Source organism: Falco rusticolus, chromosome 16, assembly GCF_015220075.1.
Source record: "Falco rusticolus isolate bFalRus1 chromosome 16, bFalRus1.pri, whole genome shotgun sequence".
Classification (NCBI taxonomy): domain Eukaryota; kingdom Metazoa; phylum Chordata; class Aves; order Falconiformes; family Falconidae; genus Falco; species Falco rusticolus.
This window is the reverse complement of record NC_051202.1, coordinates 3,037,868-3,055,495: the sequence shown is the minus strand read 5'-3', so window position 1 is coordinate 3,055,495 and position 17,628 is coordinate 3,037,868. Positions and strand designations below refer to the sequence as shown.

At 52.3% G+C, this 17,628-nt stretch overlaps 1 protein-coding gene across 3 annotated transcripts in view; it reads right to left on the bottom strand.

Moving 5' to 3' along the window:
* OPCML (opioid binding protein/cell adhesion molecule like) overlaps positions 1-9,495 on the bottom strand; it is a 311,115-nt gene extending 301,620 nt beyond the window's left edge. For 2 of the 3 annotated variants that reach the window (XM_037409966.1, XM_037409969.1), the window contains exon 1: positions 3,431-3,682. In XM_037409966.1, coding sequence (XP_037265863.1) covers positions 3,431-3,491 — 61 coding nt within the window. In that variant the 5' untranslated portion in view covers positions 3,492-3,682. Of the gene's footprint in view, positions 1-3,430; positions 3,683-9,370 lie in introns of those variants that run through there. The other variant, XM_037409967.1, reaches the window with a different exon arrangement.
* Between the last annotated feature and the right edge of the window lie 8,133 nt (positions 9,496-17,628).

The following is a 17,628-nucleotide window of genomic DNA, read 5'->3' as shown; positions in this document are numbered from 1 at the left end:
AATGAGGCAGGGGAGGTAAGGGGTGGCACAGCCAGAGTCTCCAGGGGGATGCAGAAAGCAGGTCCCAGATGCAAGAGGTGATGGCAGGGCACTGGGGTAGTCTCCAAGCTCTGCAAGCTTTCTCTTGACCCCAATGCCCAGGAGCAGTGAAAAAACGAGATCAGCTGTCTTGCCCTGCACTGCCAGATTTCCGACTTCTGAAAGGAGCCACTGCCGTGACGAGCCATTTTGCCAAGCCAGCAAAGGCAGCAATATAAATGTCTGAAGAAGCTGATGCACATTGATTATTGCCACCTGTAGAGCCATGATGTCACACCATAACTGCAGATTAGCCAAATATACTCCCCCTTGCCCCAAATTCGTTCTCCAGTGCATTACAGCCCACCCTGGTACATCTCAAAACAACAGCACCCAAAATGCCCTGCAGTTCAAAGCATTTGCCAATAGCTTGACAATTAAATTACCCCCTCTGCCTCCCCATTGTGCAGCTCTGGGCTCATTAAAAATCCGCAGCATCCTTCCCATCAGAAAGAGCCCACCTCACAAAGCAACTGATGTCCAGAAACTCACCTCCCCCAAGGCACCAGATGACAATAGCATTAAGCCTTCTAAATTATTTTGGATGGAAACTTGTCTTACAAAGAAATAAAAAGCTGCAGAGTAAGACGTTATCTATGACCAGAGGGGTCAGGGTTTCATTATTGCATTAACCTTTCATGTCTTTAGATTCTACAAGAGTGAATTGGTAACGAGACGACATGAGCCCCGATGGGAAAAACGCATCTTTCCTAACAAAAGTAAGGGGGGGGGGGGGGGGGGGGCGGGGGGGGAGAACACAAGTGGGAGCAACAGAAAGAGGGAAAAAATGGCAAATAAGCTATTACCACTAATAATAACTTTGCAATGCTATTTTCTGCAGGAGCCTTCAAGTTGTGATGTTTCCTTCACTCTAATTACACCTTCTAAAAGCAGGTTCCCTTCTCGCTTTAACCACCCCGCGCGAAACTCCCGCAGGATTCAGATAAAAATGGAGAGGGAAAGAGTTCACACTTCACAAACTGCCTCTGCATATCCCAGGGGAGCGTCACCTGCATAAAACCCGTGGGATTACACTTGCAAATAACAATCAGCCCAAAAAACCCACTCTGAGAAGGTGCAGGCTCCGAGGGTCGGCAGGGACCATTTGATTTCCTTCTGCACAGAGTGCCATCCAGGGGGACTTTGCCAACGTGACTTGTGCTACAGCCCACAGCAGTGCTGAATCCAGGGTGGGCAGGGAGGGAAAACACCCAACCTCTGCAAGCCATGCGAAAAAAAAAAGGATAGGAGATGTTCCAATCCCAGCCTCCAAGGCAGAAAGTGGTCAGCGTGGGGGTGGGAAGGCAGAGCGCCCAGCAGCCAGCCCAGTGCTCTGGAATATTTCCTCTAATGCAGGCAGTAGGTTTCAGCTTGATGGATTAACGGCTGAGCCCAGCTGGGCAAAGTCCTGGGCTGGTTTGGCTCAGGGGACATTCAAAGCCAAAGCAGATATTGGTGCTTAATAGAAATAAGAAGGGAAAGCTACAACCACATACGTACGGATCAAAAAACCTCTACCGAGTTACTGGGGGCTTAAATGCACGGGCCTTTTCCCTCCCTGGCACACACAGATGTCAGAGCTAGCCCAGGCCTGGGGCCAACCAGCCACATCTCAAGGAAACCGCAGCAGGGCACCAGCAAACCACAAACGCTCTGGTCTCTGCCAGCTCCTGCAGCTTAAGGACACCTTGATGACAGCCCATCAAGTGTCACAATCCTCCCATCCGACCTGCACGGCTGCCTTGCCTCCATTTCTTTGCAATTTCAACCCAGAGGAACCTCATCTAGCAAGAGAGTGAAAGAGCCAACGCTCTGCTTGGCACAGTGTTGGTGAGGCAAGCTGCCCCCGTGCCAGGCACACCCACCTCACCTTGCTCAAGACAGTATTTTCAATAAAAAAACCCTTGCATTCAGCAAAGTCGGGCAGCTCACACAGCCGTGCCATCCTTCTCGTGCTCACGTGCTAAACCACAGGTGCACCATTTTGCTTTAAGGCATTGCTGGTGGCATCGCTGTCAGAGGTCTTCCACTGATGCGCTGCCCCCCCAGGGCTAACACACATCGCATCCCCCTGCAATAATCCCACGGAGCATCAGTGGTACCCAGTCCCCTGCCAGGGCTCTTGTACCTGCCGGCCGCTCGGGCTGCAGTGCGGCACGGCTCTGCCACAGGACCCCGGGATGTGGGTGTCCCACGGCATGGGTCTCCACAAGCAAGTTTTAGCCCAAGTCCCCTCGTGTTCATCACAGCTGTGGAACGAGCTGTTTTCCAGCTGTGACACAGCTAACCTCCCCCCCGCCAGCCTCATCCTCTTCCCACACATCCCAGCCCTGCACAGCAAAGCACTGTAACTAAACCATGGAAAGCTGCAGAAATTATAGCCGTGCCTTTTCCCAGCCCTCCTGAGTCCAACATAATTCTCGCTGACAGTCACGAAAAACACATGTTGGGTTAAGATCGGATCTGAGCCTTGACACTCAGTCCCCATCTGCTTGCACAGGGACCATAATCTTTTCAGCTGCTAAAAGTGCACATCATCATGAAAAAAAATGCCGACGACTTTCCCCCCTCCGCGTGCAGCTCCGCTGTCCGCCCCCATCGCTCCCTCCCTACGGATGCAGTGCAGGGCTGCGCTCGCTGCCCCACCACGACCCACCCGCGGAGCACCAGCACAGAGCCAGCGCTGGATCCAAACCCAGCATCTCCCCCAAGCCACGGGGATGAGGCCAACCCACACTTCGGGGGCCACCTGCTCGGCTCATGGAGGTTGCAGCACCTTTGCCGCAGCCAGATGCGGTCGTCCGTGTCGTCCCCCCCCCCGGGTCGGGGGGTTCGTTTTCACTTCGCAAAAGGGAGTGAGGGGCAGGCACCCGAGTTTGCCTGGCAAGGAATCGGGGGAAGGAGGGGTGAGGGGGAGCACAGGGAATAGCATGACAGCTCAGGAGAGAGGGAGGGCACAGGAGGTGCCCAACTTTGAAGGGGAAAAAGCTCCGTGCCCACATCATTTACAGCCAGAGGCTGCCTGGGGGGACAGACTCTGCCCAGCCTGGGGGCTGCCGTGCAACCCCCACCAGCCCCCACCACAGGTGCCAGCGCCTCGGGTGCCTGCGGCTGGGTGCCTCCCCGGGGGGCCAGCCCTGCCACGGGGGACGGGCACGGCTGTGTGAACCCCACTCGCTGGGAGCACTTGGCAATTCCCTGCTGCAGAGCAACTCGCTGCCTGCCTGCATCTGTGCGTTCGTGCGCAATGTGCATGAAGTCCAGGTCCCCCATGCACGCACACTGCTCGGCTTTCCCACCCTGCCAGCCGATACCCTCCCGATGCCCTGGAGAAAAAGCTTTTTTGCACTACCTGGGATGAAGAGCAGAGCAGTTGTGGCCGTGAAGATGATCCAGCAGGCAGGATGGTACATCTTGAAGCTGCAGTAGACTAGCGGCTGATTTGCTTGCTGCTTGCTGCTGCCGCCGCTGCTTTCGTCTGCGTTGAATTCTGAGCAGGTTTAAATCCAATGTTTGCAGAGGGAGGGAGACTGAGTTAGTGAGCTAGAGAGAGGGGGAGAGAAACGGGAGCAGGCAGTCAGCGTCTCCGATTTTTCCTTGCACACGCGCGCACACACACACACACACACAACTAGCAGAAGGAACACCAGGCTCAGTGCGTGCACGGGGGAAAGTAGACCTCCTACCAGGCACCCATTGGTTCAAGATGCTGACTGACACACGCACACTTGCTCTTCTGCGGGTCTCCTTCTGCAACCAGGGAGTTAAATGCGGGCATTGACCCCCCTGAGCATCCCTGCCAGCACCGGCTGCCAGCAGGACCCGGGATGGAGGGAGCAGCCTGGCACAGAGGTGGGCACCGTCCCACTGACTCCTCGTGCACCAGCTGCCTGCAAAGGGGCTCAGAAATTTTTTGTCCCTAAACTGGAGCTGACGGGGGGCGGGGGGGTGGGCAGCCCCAGGCTTCAGCCCCTTGGCTCACCCCTGCCCCTCTGTGGGCTCTACCCCCCTCCCCGGGAAGCCACCGGCAGCTCTGCCTACTGCCAAGAGAGGCAAACCAGCGGGTAATCCAAGCTTTTTAGCATGAGTGGGTGTTTTTCGCACAAAATCTCTGAAACCGAGAAACAATCTTCTCTGTGCATCCCAACTAGAGCTGTATTTTTTCCCCTTCAGCGGGCTCACAGAGCCCCAAAAGGACGCTGAGCCCAGGTAGCTGCTCCTGCAGACCCGCTGCTCGATACCATCCCATTCCCACCGAGGCCAAGGAGTGTTTCCTCAGGCTCTCTAAAGCAATCCTCCCTTTCCAGGCTGCCACAGCTTGCCCCCAAGCCCTGCTTTCCCCAGACCTGCCTTGCCACCTTCCCATGCCCCTGCCAAGCCCAAAGCATCCCCAGCACATGGCAGCAGCTGCTGCCTCCTGCCTCTCCACCTGCTGCCCCTGCCACGTCCACCCTCCTACAGCCACCCCCAGCTCAAAGTGTTTGCCAGCTAGTGCCTGAGTTTGCTGAACTGCCAATAAAAAGGCTGCAAAGAGAAGTTTTCCAAAGAAATAGTGCGTATTTTTGATATTTTTCTAAACAAAAAAAAATGTTTCTTATTTCACATTAATTGCAACTTTGTTAAAAATAAATGGTAAGCATTTTTTAATGCTTAAAGAAAAATTAAGATGTTTAGTTTTACTCATAACAATCTCTTTCCCCTCTAACTCAGGGCTAAAGGTCTCTTTTTGTGTTCCAGACCGGTCCAAGAGTACTTTTGGACCAATACTTTGGATGACCAGCTCTCAAACCACTGCAGCATTTTGGTACCAGAGGTCACAAACTCTTCCACCCCCCCACCTCCCATCCCAGGGTTTCATCCTGCTTCTCGCCTTAGGCTCTGGGCTCATCTGCTGGGGCATCCTCTTGCCATCCCTGGTCCCCCAGGACACATCAGTTCCCTGGACTTTCCTCCCTCGAGACTCTTCTTTGCATTAAATTCATCGTCTCAGAGAGTGTCTGGAAAAAGAGATGCTCCACATCAGGCATGCATGATTCCTGGAAGGACGACGCATCTGCAAACACCCGGCTGCAAACATTAATTCCCCCAAGCTGCTACAGAGCTGGTGCCGGGGCCCTCCAGCTCCTATCTGCTACCAAACACCTCGCATCCAATCCCAGCCAACAAAACCCTAATAATTTCCTCCCCTGCTGCCTGTCTTCCCCATGTTTCTCCCACCCACTTGTTGCAGCTCGACACAGACTAATCACAGAGACGGCAACCGCATCCCCCTCCGTGCACACACCTCTTACCTCGCATTATTTTCATACGAAGCAGCACCAGAAGGAGCAGGAATGATGCTTTCAGCGCACAGTGCTGTATCCATCATGCTCTCGAGGGGGTACCCTCCCCCGGCGAGGGGTGGGAGCCAAGCACACACCATCAAGGCAAACTTTCTCTGGCTTTTAGCCATTAATCTCGATTACATTTCCTACTCTACGTGAATAAACCACAAGTTTTTAAAAGCTTTTAACTCAACTGTATTCTCACATTATCTGCTGAAGGCAACCCATCTCTCGTGGCTTTAGGAGCACGCCAAAGAAAACGCGCCCAGGGACTTTTCTCTTTTCCTAGGAGTAAAGCTATGCTGTTCGCAATAACCTTGACCTCTGAAAGAGCTAAATCATTGCGCTGAGTAAAAAACCAATGAGCCTAGTGTCTCGCTCAGCTTGAGACAGGGATGGCGATATTTCTGTCCTGAATTTCCCTTTGACACCCAAACAGCCAACGTCAAGGAAATTTATCCTTCGCTTCACAAGTGTTCTGGGAAACCAGCTGCGAGGAGGCATTTGGGATTTCCCAGGGCTGCAAGGCATCGTCCTGGAACTACACAGACAGCCCAGGACAGGGATATCTGTCCCCGGAGGGGACCGCGCTGTGTCAGGGCTCAGCTGAACCCTCTGGCTGTGGCTCACTCTCCGAAACCCACACAGCGCGCTCTGAATCCGCCCAAGGCGAAAAGAAATATTGTTATCCTCAAGGAACTAAAGGAAATGAACAAAGAAATCATTTCTAATTAACAGAGATGTTTGATGGGCTCAGAACAAACATGTTGCTCTGCTTTCAAACCCTGGGCTGAAAAGCTATATTTGGGCAAATTTCAAAACAACACATTCTTACTTTTTTTTCCTCCCACCACATTTCTCCCGTATGCTTCCCCCCCACCCCAACCTGGCAATGACTATTACCCAAATCCAGCACATGCTTAACTGCTCTCCTTGCATCGATTTTGGACAATTAGGTGGCACCCAAATTACCGAGCGCGGCTCGGAGGGTGACCTTGGACCAGACCTTCAGCACAGCGATACCTTTGCTTTCCCATCTGCAAAATGGGAAACAAATGCGCTTGGATCAGGCAAACAAATCTATCACTGCTCACTAGCTCTCCAGGACTGAACAGGGCGCTGGCCTGTTTCATTTGTTTGATTTCCAAGATACAATTAAAAAAAAAATAAATAATGTATAAATATGTATTTAGGTGGTGGAACTTTTCTGGGATATTTGGGGTGGTTTGCTTTGTGGTATCAAGCAGGGGATCTAAATGCATATTTAGATTTGACAGGCAGCACCTGATCTGTGAGGAGATATTATGGTCCACTGGGCACATTTAAACATCATTTGTGTGTGTATTTTTCAGAGGATTTTTTTTTCCCCCAAGCTGTCTCAATGCATATTCATATCTGGGACCAGCCTAGACTCTGGGGTAAGTAACACTGAAATTTTTGATAAAGCAGAGACTCCCTCGCCTTCTCCGTGCAGGGCCGGGAAGAGGGGGGCAGAGCACCCCAAAAGCAGGAGCACAGGGTTCACAGATGCTCCAGTGCCGTGCCCAGGACCCGGGTACCAGCCTCCACCGGGTCCATCCCTGCTGCCGAATGCAGCCCAGGCCCCTCAGTGGAGCACAGCCCAAGTCTGCACGGCCATAAGCCCCACAACCACCAGGTCCTCAGGCCACCATCCTCTCCGCTGTCTCCTGCCCACTTCTCCTTCCCAACCCCAGCCTCATGGATCACCATTCCCAACCCAACTCAAAGGAATTCCCAGCTCCTCTGCACCTCTGCTCCCCTGCCCTGAGTGCTCCCTCGCTGAGTTTCTGCTCTCTCCAGGGCTGTGGGTGGGAAGCAGGAGCAGTGGGGTGGGGAGAAAGGGGTGCAGGAGGCTCTGGGGAAAGAGGACGGGGTGCAGGAGGCTCTGGGGAAAGAGGACGGGGTGCAGGAGGCTCTGGGGAAAGAGGACGGGGTGCAGGAGGCTCTGGGGAAAGAGGAAGGGGTGCAGGAGGCTCTGGGGAAAGAGGAAGGGGTGCAGGAGGCTCTGGGGAAAGAGGAAGGGATGCAGGAAGCTCTGGGGAAAGAGGAAGGGGTGCAGGAGGCTCTGGGGAAAGAGGAAGGGGTGCAGGAGGCTCTGGGGAAAGAGGAAGGGGTGCAGGAGGCTCTGGGGAAAGAGGAAGGGGTGCAGGAGGCTCTGGGGAAAGAGGAAGGGGTGCAGGAGGCTCTGGGGAAAGAGGAAGGGATGCAGGAAGCTCTGGGGAAAGAGGAAGGGGTGCAGGAGGCTCTGGGGAAAGAGGAAGGGGTGCAGGAGGCTCCTGGGGAAAGAGGAAGGGGTGCAGGAAGCTCTGGGGAAAGAGGAAGGGGTGCAGGAAGCTCTTGGGAAAGAGGAAGGGGTGCAGGGAGGCTCTGGGGAAAGAGGAAGGGGTGCAGGAAGCTCTGGGGAAAGAGGAAAGGGGTGCAGGAGGCTCTGGGGAAAGAGGAAGGGGTGCAGGAGGCTCTGGGGAAAGAGGAAGGGGTGCAGGAAGCTCTGGGGAAAGAGGAAGGGGTGCAGGAAGCTCTGGGGAAAGAGGAAGGGGTGCAGGAGGCTCTGGGGAAAGAGGAAGGGGTGCAGGAAGCTCTGGGGAAAGAGGAAGGGGTGCAGGAAGCTCTGGGGAAAGAGGAAGGGATGCAGGAAGCTCTGGGGAAAGAGGAAGGGATGCAGGAAGCTCTGGGGAAAGAGGAAGGGGTGCAGGAAGCTCTGGGGAAAGAGGAAGGGGTGCAGGAGGCTCTGAGGAAAGAGGAAGGGATGCAGGAGACTCTGAGGAAAGAGGAAGGGATGCAGGAGGCTCTGGGGAAAGAGGAAGGGGTGCAGGAAGCTCTGGGGAAAGAGGAAGGGGTGCAGGAAGCTCTGGGGAAAGAGGAAGGGATGCAGGAGACTCTGAGGAAAGAGGAAGGGATGCAGGAGGCTCTGGGGAAAGAGGAAGGGATGCAGGAGGCTCTGGGGAAAGAGGAAGGGATGCAGGAGGCTCTGGGGAAAGAGGAAGGGATGCAGGAAGCTCTGGGGAAAGAGGAAGGGATGCAGGAAGCTCTGGGGAAAGAGGAAGGGATGCAGGAAGCTCTGGGGAAAGAGGAAGGGATGCAGGAAGCTCTGGGGAAAGAGGAAGGGATGCAGGAAGCTCTGGGGAAAGAGGAAGGGATGCAGGAGGCTCTGGGGAAAGAGGAAGGGATGCAGGAGGCTCTGGGGAAAGAGGAAGGGATGCAGGATGCTTTGGAGAAGGAGAAAGTAGCCAAAAACCTGCGTGGCTGGGGCTTTCGGCCCTCCTGCTCCCCCTGGCCTGCCCAGGCCACAATGCCCACCCGGTCTGGAACTGGTGCCTCTATCCCCTCCTCTGCCTGCCTGTGTTTGTGTCTCTGCCTGAATGAAAGGCTACCCTTTTCTCCTTGACATCTTGTTAGAATGTGAATACAACATCTATTGATTTGCATTTCATGCAAGGAAAAGGAAAAAAAAAAAGTAGCTTTTTTTTTTTTAAAAAAAAAAAGCCTCTCTGAACTCAAAGCTACTCCAGCAAGAAACAGAAGATGCAGGCAACAGCAGCACGAGCTGCCTGCCCCAGCACCACTCTGCTCCCCCAGCTCTACCTTCCCACGCAGCCCTGCGAGCCCAGCATCAGCCACCCCAGATCCCCACACAGGCCATGGCGAGCGTGAGGATCCGGCTGAGCATCCTACAGACTGTAGGGACTTCACCAACTGCCCCCCAGGTGCGTGTACATCCTGCAGATGTATCATCCCTCCCCCAGCGCTTCTTCACTCCTACAGCCCTGGCCAAGGGCAAACACAAACACGGTGAGTTACTCCAGGCTGGGCGAGCGGCACGCATCCAGCCCCATGGTGAAGGCAAACCGAGGACAATTAAGCTGGACAAAGCAACTAAATGAGCAGCAAAAGCAAAGGGAGAAGCAGGCTGGTGCTCAAGAGGAGATGCAGCCAGCAGCACTGCTCACCTCTTGAAGCTCCTAAAAGCATTAACCTGGTGTCATGCTCCTTTCATGCAGGTCCCAGCCGTGGTGACACAGACACCAAACCGTCCCGCTAGCCCTGCCTGGGGGAGAGCATCCTACTCCTCAAAACTAGAGCAAGCAAACCCAGCAAGCAGGGATGCCCCAAGGAGAGAAACCCCATGGCACGGGAGAGGGGCACCGGCACCAGTGGGTGAAGGTGAACTCTCCCTCGCCTACCGCAGCAGGGTGCTGGGAGGATTAATTAGTGTTTGTAAAGCTCTTTGAAGATAAAGGTGGCTGCGGGAGAGCTCATAACCGGGAGCAAGATGGAGATGGGGACTGGGGAACCCAGTTGCGGTAGAGTTTCTTATCTGGTGTGCAAGCTGCAGCCCTAGCTGGGCGAACGGTGAGTGGGTTCAGATGAAAGGTAGAATGCGAAAATTTCCGCAGTGTGAAGAAAAAAAAAAAAAAAAAAGAAAAATCAAGCTTGTGCTGCTTGGGAAAAATGAGTGAGAGAGAGATGAAAAGATGGGATCTAAGTCTCTAAAAGCTGGAGAGGTCTGCTATTGATTCTGGCTTGGGAAGAAGGGGCCTGAACAAGAGCTGGTGTATTGTTAAGTGCACTTATCTCCTCTTGTTAGAAGGCAGAACAGGGCCAGATGGACAGGGTACTAATTCCCGTCAAGAATCATTACCAGCCGCGTGCTGGATGAGGTACCTCCAAAGATGCGCTATGAGCAGCGGCGAACGCAGCAGCACCATGGGGCCAGGAACCCCACAAGGTCCCTGGGCAACCTTTTCCAGTGCTTGAGCACCCTTACCATAAGAAAGCTTTTTCTTCCTTCCATTTGAAAAGAGTTTCTTGTCCTTTAATTTGTGCCCGTTACCTCTTGCCCTCTCTGGGCACCCCTGAGAAGAGCCTGGCCCCACTGCACACCCACATGCTCCCAGTCATCCTCCTCCAAAATGCCCAGCCCGCAGAGCACCCCATCTCCCAGGAGAAATCCTCGTGGGAAGGAGGATGGTGGGAAAAGCTGGCGATGGGGTTTGCTCCCCTCCTCAGCTGTCAGGAGGATGGGCCCACTCCAGAGCGGTGAAACACAAGATACCCTCACACAAATCTTTGATCATAGTAATTATCCCCTGTCGTTGTGTACAAAACATTATCTCCACGCAGACATCAAGCTCCTTCTGTACCACCCCCCATCTCCACGCACCCCACCGCCCCAGGCTCGCCCATCCCATCAGCTCTGAACACACGCTCGCCAGCACCAGGGCAGGATTCCCTTCTCCCATCATCGACAGGTTGAGAAAGGAGACTTTTGTTTGCTTATCTTTGATCAAAATGACTGAACGTCAGGGAAAGAGCGGAGCGGGGCGGGGGGGTTGGGGGAAGAAAAGCAAACAGGGCAGAAACGATGCATCCTGATCCATAAGCAGGAGATGGTTCAAGGATAATCAGGCATCGCTCACCGGCTGTGTGCTTCTGGGGTTTGGGTTTTCTCTTACTTTTTTTTTTTTTCCTTTTTCTTTAAAGAATGAGAGAGAAAGAAAACATTTTCTTAAGCTTTGCTCCCTTTCATTTTGCTCCGAGTTCAGTGGCTTTCGTCGTCAAGCCTCTGTAGCTCAGGTAAGAACAGAGGGCTCCAGATTAAAGAGCAACACGGCAGCAAGCAGAAAGCCATTGAGATAACAGAGAGGACAAAGTCGGGAAAGACAAAGGAGGGAAGTCAGTTTTCTGCAAGATTCCCACTTTTGGCTTTTGTGCAAATCACTCCAGAAATGGGGACCAAGCTGCATCGTTCAGACTCTGATCCCAACTCTCTCGACCTGGACGTGTGGACACAGGACATCGCTGCATCAGGAGCCCGCGTCTCAGCAGCAAGGCTCAGCGTGTCCAGGGCTCTCACAGACATTTAATATACCCTGGATTTGTATAGATATGTAGGTGGGTGGACAGACAGACAGCACGCTAGACTGACAGCTCTAAATACCTCCCTGCAGGAGCGTGGGTAGCAACCAAGCGTAGTGCCTCCTGCCAGAGCATTTCACGTGCCGGCACAAAACCCAGCCGTGCAGCTCGCCCTAGCCCTCGCTCCTCTACCAAGGCAAGCAGCAGGAGATGGTTCTCTGGGAGAAGAGTTTGGCTTCATCCGTCCCAATCCCAACAAGGCCCCCACCAGCTGCTTGCTGCAGCATCACCCACCACAGCACCACTCCTGCGGCCACGGTGAGACGCAGAGCCCCCTCTCCTCACTAGGCTCCGTAGTGTCCAGCCCCAACACCTTCTCCTTGGGGATCAAAACCAACCTGCACGTTAGGAGGGGATTTGCCCGGAGCCACCCCCCGCCTTGCAAAGCCAGGCACCCCGCAAACCCAAGGCTCAGCAGGGTCCACGTCTTCTTTGCAAACGACTCCAGCAATGGCATATTCCCAGGGTCCCGAGAGGCTCTGCTAGGAAACCTTCCCTGCTGTCTTGTTTATAGATCTATTCTTAGCTCAACTTTGACTCATTGCAGAAACAGCAAGGAGCCTTTCATCCCATGACCCCGAAGCACCTTTTAGAATATGAGCTGAGCCTGGCGGAGGGGAAATATTGTCCTCTCTGTTAGACAGAGGGGTCAACCAACATATAAGGCCAGGAGGACAGGCAGCAGGCCAGCAAGCAGGGCAGGGAACAGCAAATTCGCCGGAGAGGATTTAGATGTGCATGAGGTGAGAAGCAGCCCACAGATGGCACCGGCAAAGTGACTGCACAAGGTGCATCAGAAATTGGATGAACCGGGGAGCTCAGGGGGCTGAGGGCAGACAACAGCTGGAGACCCATCACTTGTGCCCAGGGGATGAGGGACGTGGTCCCTCCTCTCAACCAGGAGGCTGCGGAGAAGCTGCCAAACCACCATGTTTCCACTCTGCTCCTGGATGAAAACCGCTTTGTTTCCGTTCTTTTTCTTTCTTGTTTTTTAAATCATGCTCAAATGGTGATCACCCAGCTGCAGGGGCTGCCCGGCCTCAGGAGCATGATGAGGACATCTCCATTGAAGACAGGAGATGCTCATTGCCACATTGCACCCCGAACTCGAGGAGGGAGAGCAGGTGCTGGGAGAGGGGGCACTGCACCCTCATGCAGCACAGAAAGTATTTTCCATATGCTGCCTGATCAGTTATATCAGTTTCTTAAAATGCTATTGCACAGATATTTCAGAGGCATCATGTAGTACCATCTGTTATGTTATATATTGCACCGAGCCCGGCCAATTTTGAGATACTGTAATTTTATCTCCTCCATTTCATATGCGGCACAGGCATTTTGCAAGGCGAGTTGACAGGGAATGGGAATTTGCAGAGGAATGGAGCGCAAGTAAATCAAAAGGCAAGGCCCAAAAATGAGCGGCGATGGCAGCTCCCACCCATCCCAGACACCGGAGAGGGCATTTGGGGCTACACCTGGACATTTTGGGTCAACCACTTCACAACAATGCCTGCGCTGCCCAGGGCAGTGCGTGTCTCTCTCCATTTCTCCCACTGCACCCCTACCTCCGACAGCCACACCGCGGGATGGAGAGCCGCCGGCGGCATCTCACAGATGTCCTTTTCCCTGCCTCCCCCAGCTTTTCCAGGCAGCACCGTGGTCCCCCCATCCCCCACCGCACCGATGAGGAACGCTGCAGCACCTCTCACCGTACAAAACCCACCTTCCTCCCAGTGAAGGATGCTACGGGAGGGCAGCTCCATGCCGTGGTTATCCCCTTCGTTATTAGCTTTTCCCAGGGACCAGCAGCAGCGAGAGGGGCTCTTGGTGGAGCAGTTATTGGGTGCTTGGCCCCATTTGAGAAGCCATCAGCAAATCCATCTCTGCCTTGCGGGGCGAGCAACACCAGGCCCTGACAAGCATCATTAAGGTGAAACTCTCTGCCTGAGTTATCTGCATGGATAACTTTGTGCTGTAAGAGCAGGGGGAAGAACAGAGGCCAAAAAAAAACCCCTGAGGTTATTGCAAAAAATTAACTGAAGCAAGCAGGCAGAGTAGAGAGGCAGAAGCCCTGTCCGTCTAAGATAAAAACTTGCAAACTTCTGATTTTTAAAGCCAGTGCTCCCAACTCATCTGTGAGACACCAGCACCACTTTTACCAACTCTTTCACAAGTGCCAGCAAAGTTTGGTCCCGCTCGACTCAATTTATTCTGATTTCATTAGGAAAAAAGACAGTAAAAAAGCAGAAACCTTCAGATTTCCTGTGTTTTGCTGGCTCCCTCCTCTGGCACATGGAAATATTTTTATTTTGTAATGGGTTTGGCCATGAAGTAAGCAGAAATACATCCAGCATCCTCCTTGGGCCTGCTCTTCCAGACAAGCAAGTCTTGCTCTGATTCACTGTGTGCTGTCAGAGAAACTGTTTTTAAAAGTGTTTTTTTAATATCCTTGCTACAATAATTAAAAAGGGAAAGGCGAATTCACCGAAAATGCTACCTTGCTACTGCCTAATATTTAAAAAGTAGTCAAATGCACTTTAAGAAAAGCAATGGCAAGCAAAATTAGCAGCACCTGAGCACATCCGCGGCATGTTGCTTACAACAGCCGCAGAGGAAAAGGCGAGAACCTCGCAGCCAGCTCCTCAGGTGTTCCCCACCCAGCCAGAGTTTCTCCCTCATCCCTGTTAATCAGACATCACCTCCTGCCTAGAAGCCCGGGGGCTTATATTTCCCCAAAGGCAGAGGCACCCGCCTGGGGCTGTGGCAGATTTTGTGACTTTTTGGGGTTTTAAATAAAGATTAGACCATCCTCTATGCAGGTCTGGGACCATTTTCACAAAGGTTTTAGTGCCAGGCACAGATTTCTGCTTTCACTTGCATCTTTTTTTTTTTTTTCCTTAGTTCATTAATAAGCATTAATACCTCAGGTTTGTGTGCATTTAATATTCTTCCCAGCACTTCGGTTTTTCATTTAAAAGGGACACTTCAAGGGCTTTTTAAACATTATTTTGTTATTGTTCATGAAACACTGCTGATGGAAAACAGCATTTCCATTCTGTTTCAGAACTTGTAAACAACCTTTCCCCTTTATAAAGAAATAAAGTATGTTTATCCATCTACCAAATACTAGCAAGCAGAGAGCTATAGGGAGCCTGTTAATTCTGGGAGCTCAGGGTGGTAGGTGTTCAAAAATAATAAATAGTAATGCCTGCTTCTGAGTCTTTAAAGTTTCAAGGACTCTCGACGCCACCGCCCAACGCAGGCGTGCAAACACAGCCAGCCAGCCTCACAGCACCATGCCGTCAAGCCTCCCTGTTTTCTCTGCAGTCGGAGAAGCCAAAAGACCTGGGACCCAGCTCACTTCAGCCCCAGCTTTCCTGCGTACACCAGGGAAAGCTGCTCAGGTCAACCAGCATCAGCCGGGAAGACAGGGACACATCCTGTTTCCATGCAATGCCAAGGGAAAGATGGATGCTGTGCAAAAGAGAGGTGGCAAATTTGAGCTGTGGTTTGGGCACCTGTATAAAAACAGGTTCGTTATTAAAATATCAGCCTAGTTTAAGGAGATGCATCCCTCTTGCATGAATACACAGCATGTGCCCAAATAACCTAACTGAGGGCTCCCTGCTATGGGGCACACAGTCTAAGCGGATCCCATACCAACACCAGGAGCAAGCAGAGGAATTGGGGGTCTCATAGCAAGCACATTATCCCCTGGCCATGGTCCACACTCCCTTCCCGGGAGGAAAACCTGAACCAGCCCTCAGGAGTGGGGGTGGACAGGGAAAAGGAAGGCGTTCAAAGCAATGGGAGGGAAGCTGTGACTGGCACAGGGAGGAAAGCTGCCACTCCAAGGCACTGCAAAATCACTAGACCCCCCTCAAGCGCTGCTCCCTCCTTCCCCAGGCACACAGCACTTTACATCTGGAGAGTTACTTCTGCGTGTCAGTCATTACCCACGCTGATCTGGAATGCCCAGCCAGCTACAAGCTACATAAATATTGACAGGATACATTATTAAATAAATAGATCTGCTCAAGCATTCAATATTGACCACTTCAAGGAGGCAAAACAACAAGGCCTGGGGGACAGGTGGTTTCATCCAGTCCCAAATTGGATAAGCATGGATGCAACCAAGGCACTGGATATGGCCCTTTACTCATGTCCTGAATACCAGCTGGCAGATGAGGGAGGAAAGGAAAGCCCTGGAGAGACAAGGAGGCAAAATCCTTGCATGGGAACGATGCCTTGACAAGACATTTGTTTTTCTGGTTCTGTTCCCTTCTGGTCAAGTAACTTGAAAATTCAATAGCATGCACGGAGAACTGGGGCACCGGAGGAGCAGAAAGGCAATGTGTTCCTCTGGGGACAATCAATCACAGGAGGAAGGCTGCCAAATCACCCTCGAGCTGCCCAAGTGTGCTAATGGATGGGATTAGAGAGCTCCTTCTGGGGATCAAAGAAAAGCTCTCCCCCAGGAGCATGCTGCCTTCAACTCCCAAAGCCCCAGAGGACTCCTTTTGCAGCAGCTCCCGCAAATATTTTGTTGGGGGAGGCGGGGGGGTGTGGTGTGTGTGTCATAGTCCCCTGGGTCTCATTAAGGATCTTGAAAGAAAACAAAACTTAATTTGAGGGAACCACACTTCACCTGGTTTCCAGTCAAAATTACACGCAGATGCCAACGTTGCGTTATTTGGATGCAAAGCCTTGGGTTGCGATTTCTAACACCCGCCCCCTCCCCAAAAGGTGCGCACTGATGCATCACCACCACCCCTGTGCCATAATTAAAGTGGAAATTATCATTCAGAGTTTCAGCTCTTGTGCAGCCAAGAGCATTTATCGCCCTGAGATCAACCCACAAAAAAAAAAAACAAAAAAACAAAAAAAAACCAAACCTACAACTAGAGCTTGCTAGAGAAAATTAGCGTTAGAAGTCATCTGGTTTGGATCACAAGAGTTCAAAACCAAGAGTGGCAGTAGCCTTGCAGCTCATGGCCCCCGGTAATAGGAACTTGCCTATTTCATGAACTCAGAAAGCAATCCAAAGGAGAATCATTCTTTATAATTGTTTTTCAACTTCTCCTCCAGCTGTAGGAATAATGACTGCACAATTCTCCTAACAACATGATCATAATCTATCAGTTCTATGAACTATAGAATGAACCCAAAGAGATAATTGGTGCAGGCACTGAATGATAAACATGTCAAGATTATGATTTCTTTGCTTAAAAATGAAACGAAGATATGATTGGAAATGCCATGCTTGGGGAGTATGAGCAATATTCCCATGCTCCATCATCTAAATTAGTTTATAATTTGCATACACTTGTATTTTTAGGCATTGTTCGAAGGCAGGGGAGCTGTAAAACATTAAGATCCAAACATCGTCAGACTTTGTCCTTCAACAGCACCTTCCTAGTCAAGATCTCAACGTGCGTCAGAAACTCCCATTAGCCCCGCAAGCAGATGCAGAGGTGCAGCTCAGCCAGGGAGTCTCAGGAGGGTTTATCACCTCCTTTCCACAGGTTTTTACAACCCCAGAGATTTCTGGAAGTGCAAAAATCGTACACGTGCCAGTGGCAAGCTCAGCAGGCAGTGAATTTTAGTGTTGCACCTTTCTGCCTGTCGTTTCCCAGTGTTCCCAGAAGGACGACAAACCCCGGTTGACACATGACTCATAACAAAACCTAAACCGCAGGGAAATGCTCCCAAGTTCCAGTTTTGCCACGAGCGCTGTTTCGGCAGCCCGTGGCGCTTCATTGGGTTAAACGTGAGACAAAAGTACCCACAAACCCAAATTGCCTTCACGTGCTGAAGCAGCTTCTGCCTCCACTTCTCCAGCTGCACCCTCCTTCGTTTTCCAGCAGCAATACATGGGGAAAAGGGAGGGAAGTGGGCAGAAATAACCCACCTCCCAAAAGCTGCCACAAAAACTCAATGTTTTCTCTCTTGGCATCTAGGGAGGGGGGATATTTGGGAGGAGCCGGGGGCTCCAGGTCTGATGTGCACCCTCATCCTGTGCAAAGATGCTCCACATCCCATGAAAGCCCCCACCTCCCCCTGCCCACGGCACCCTTCGCAGCCCACAGGGACTCCCTGGAGAGCACCAGGTGGAAACGCAGACTGCTGAAGCATGACAGAGTGACTAACAGGTCCCTCTGCCCGTGCCTGTTCCTGTCACTGCTCGAAAACCCCCTGGGGCTCCCTGCAAGCATGGGGGGGTGGGAGCCACAGCCGGCCTTGCCGCTCGCTCCATATGGCACCCACGAGCCTGTTGCTCAGATGGCAC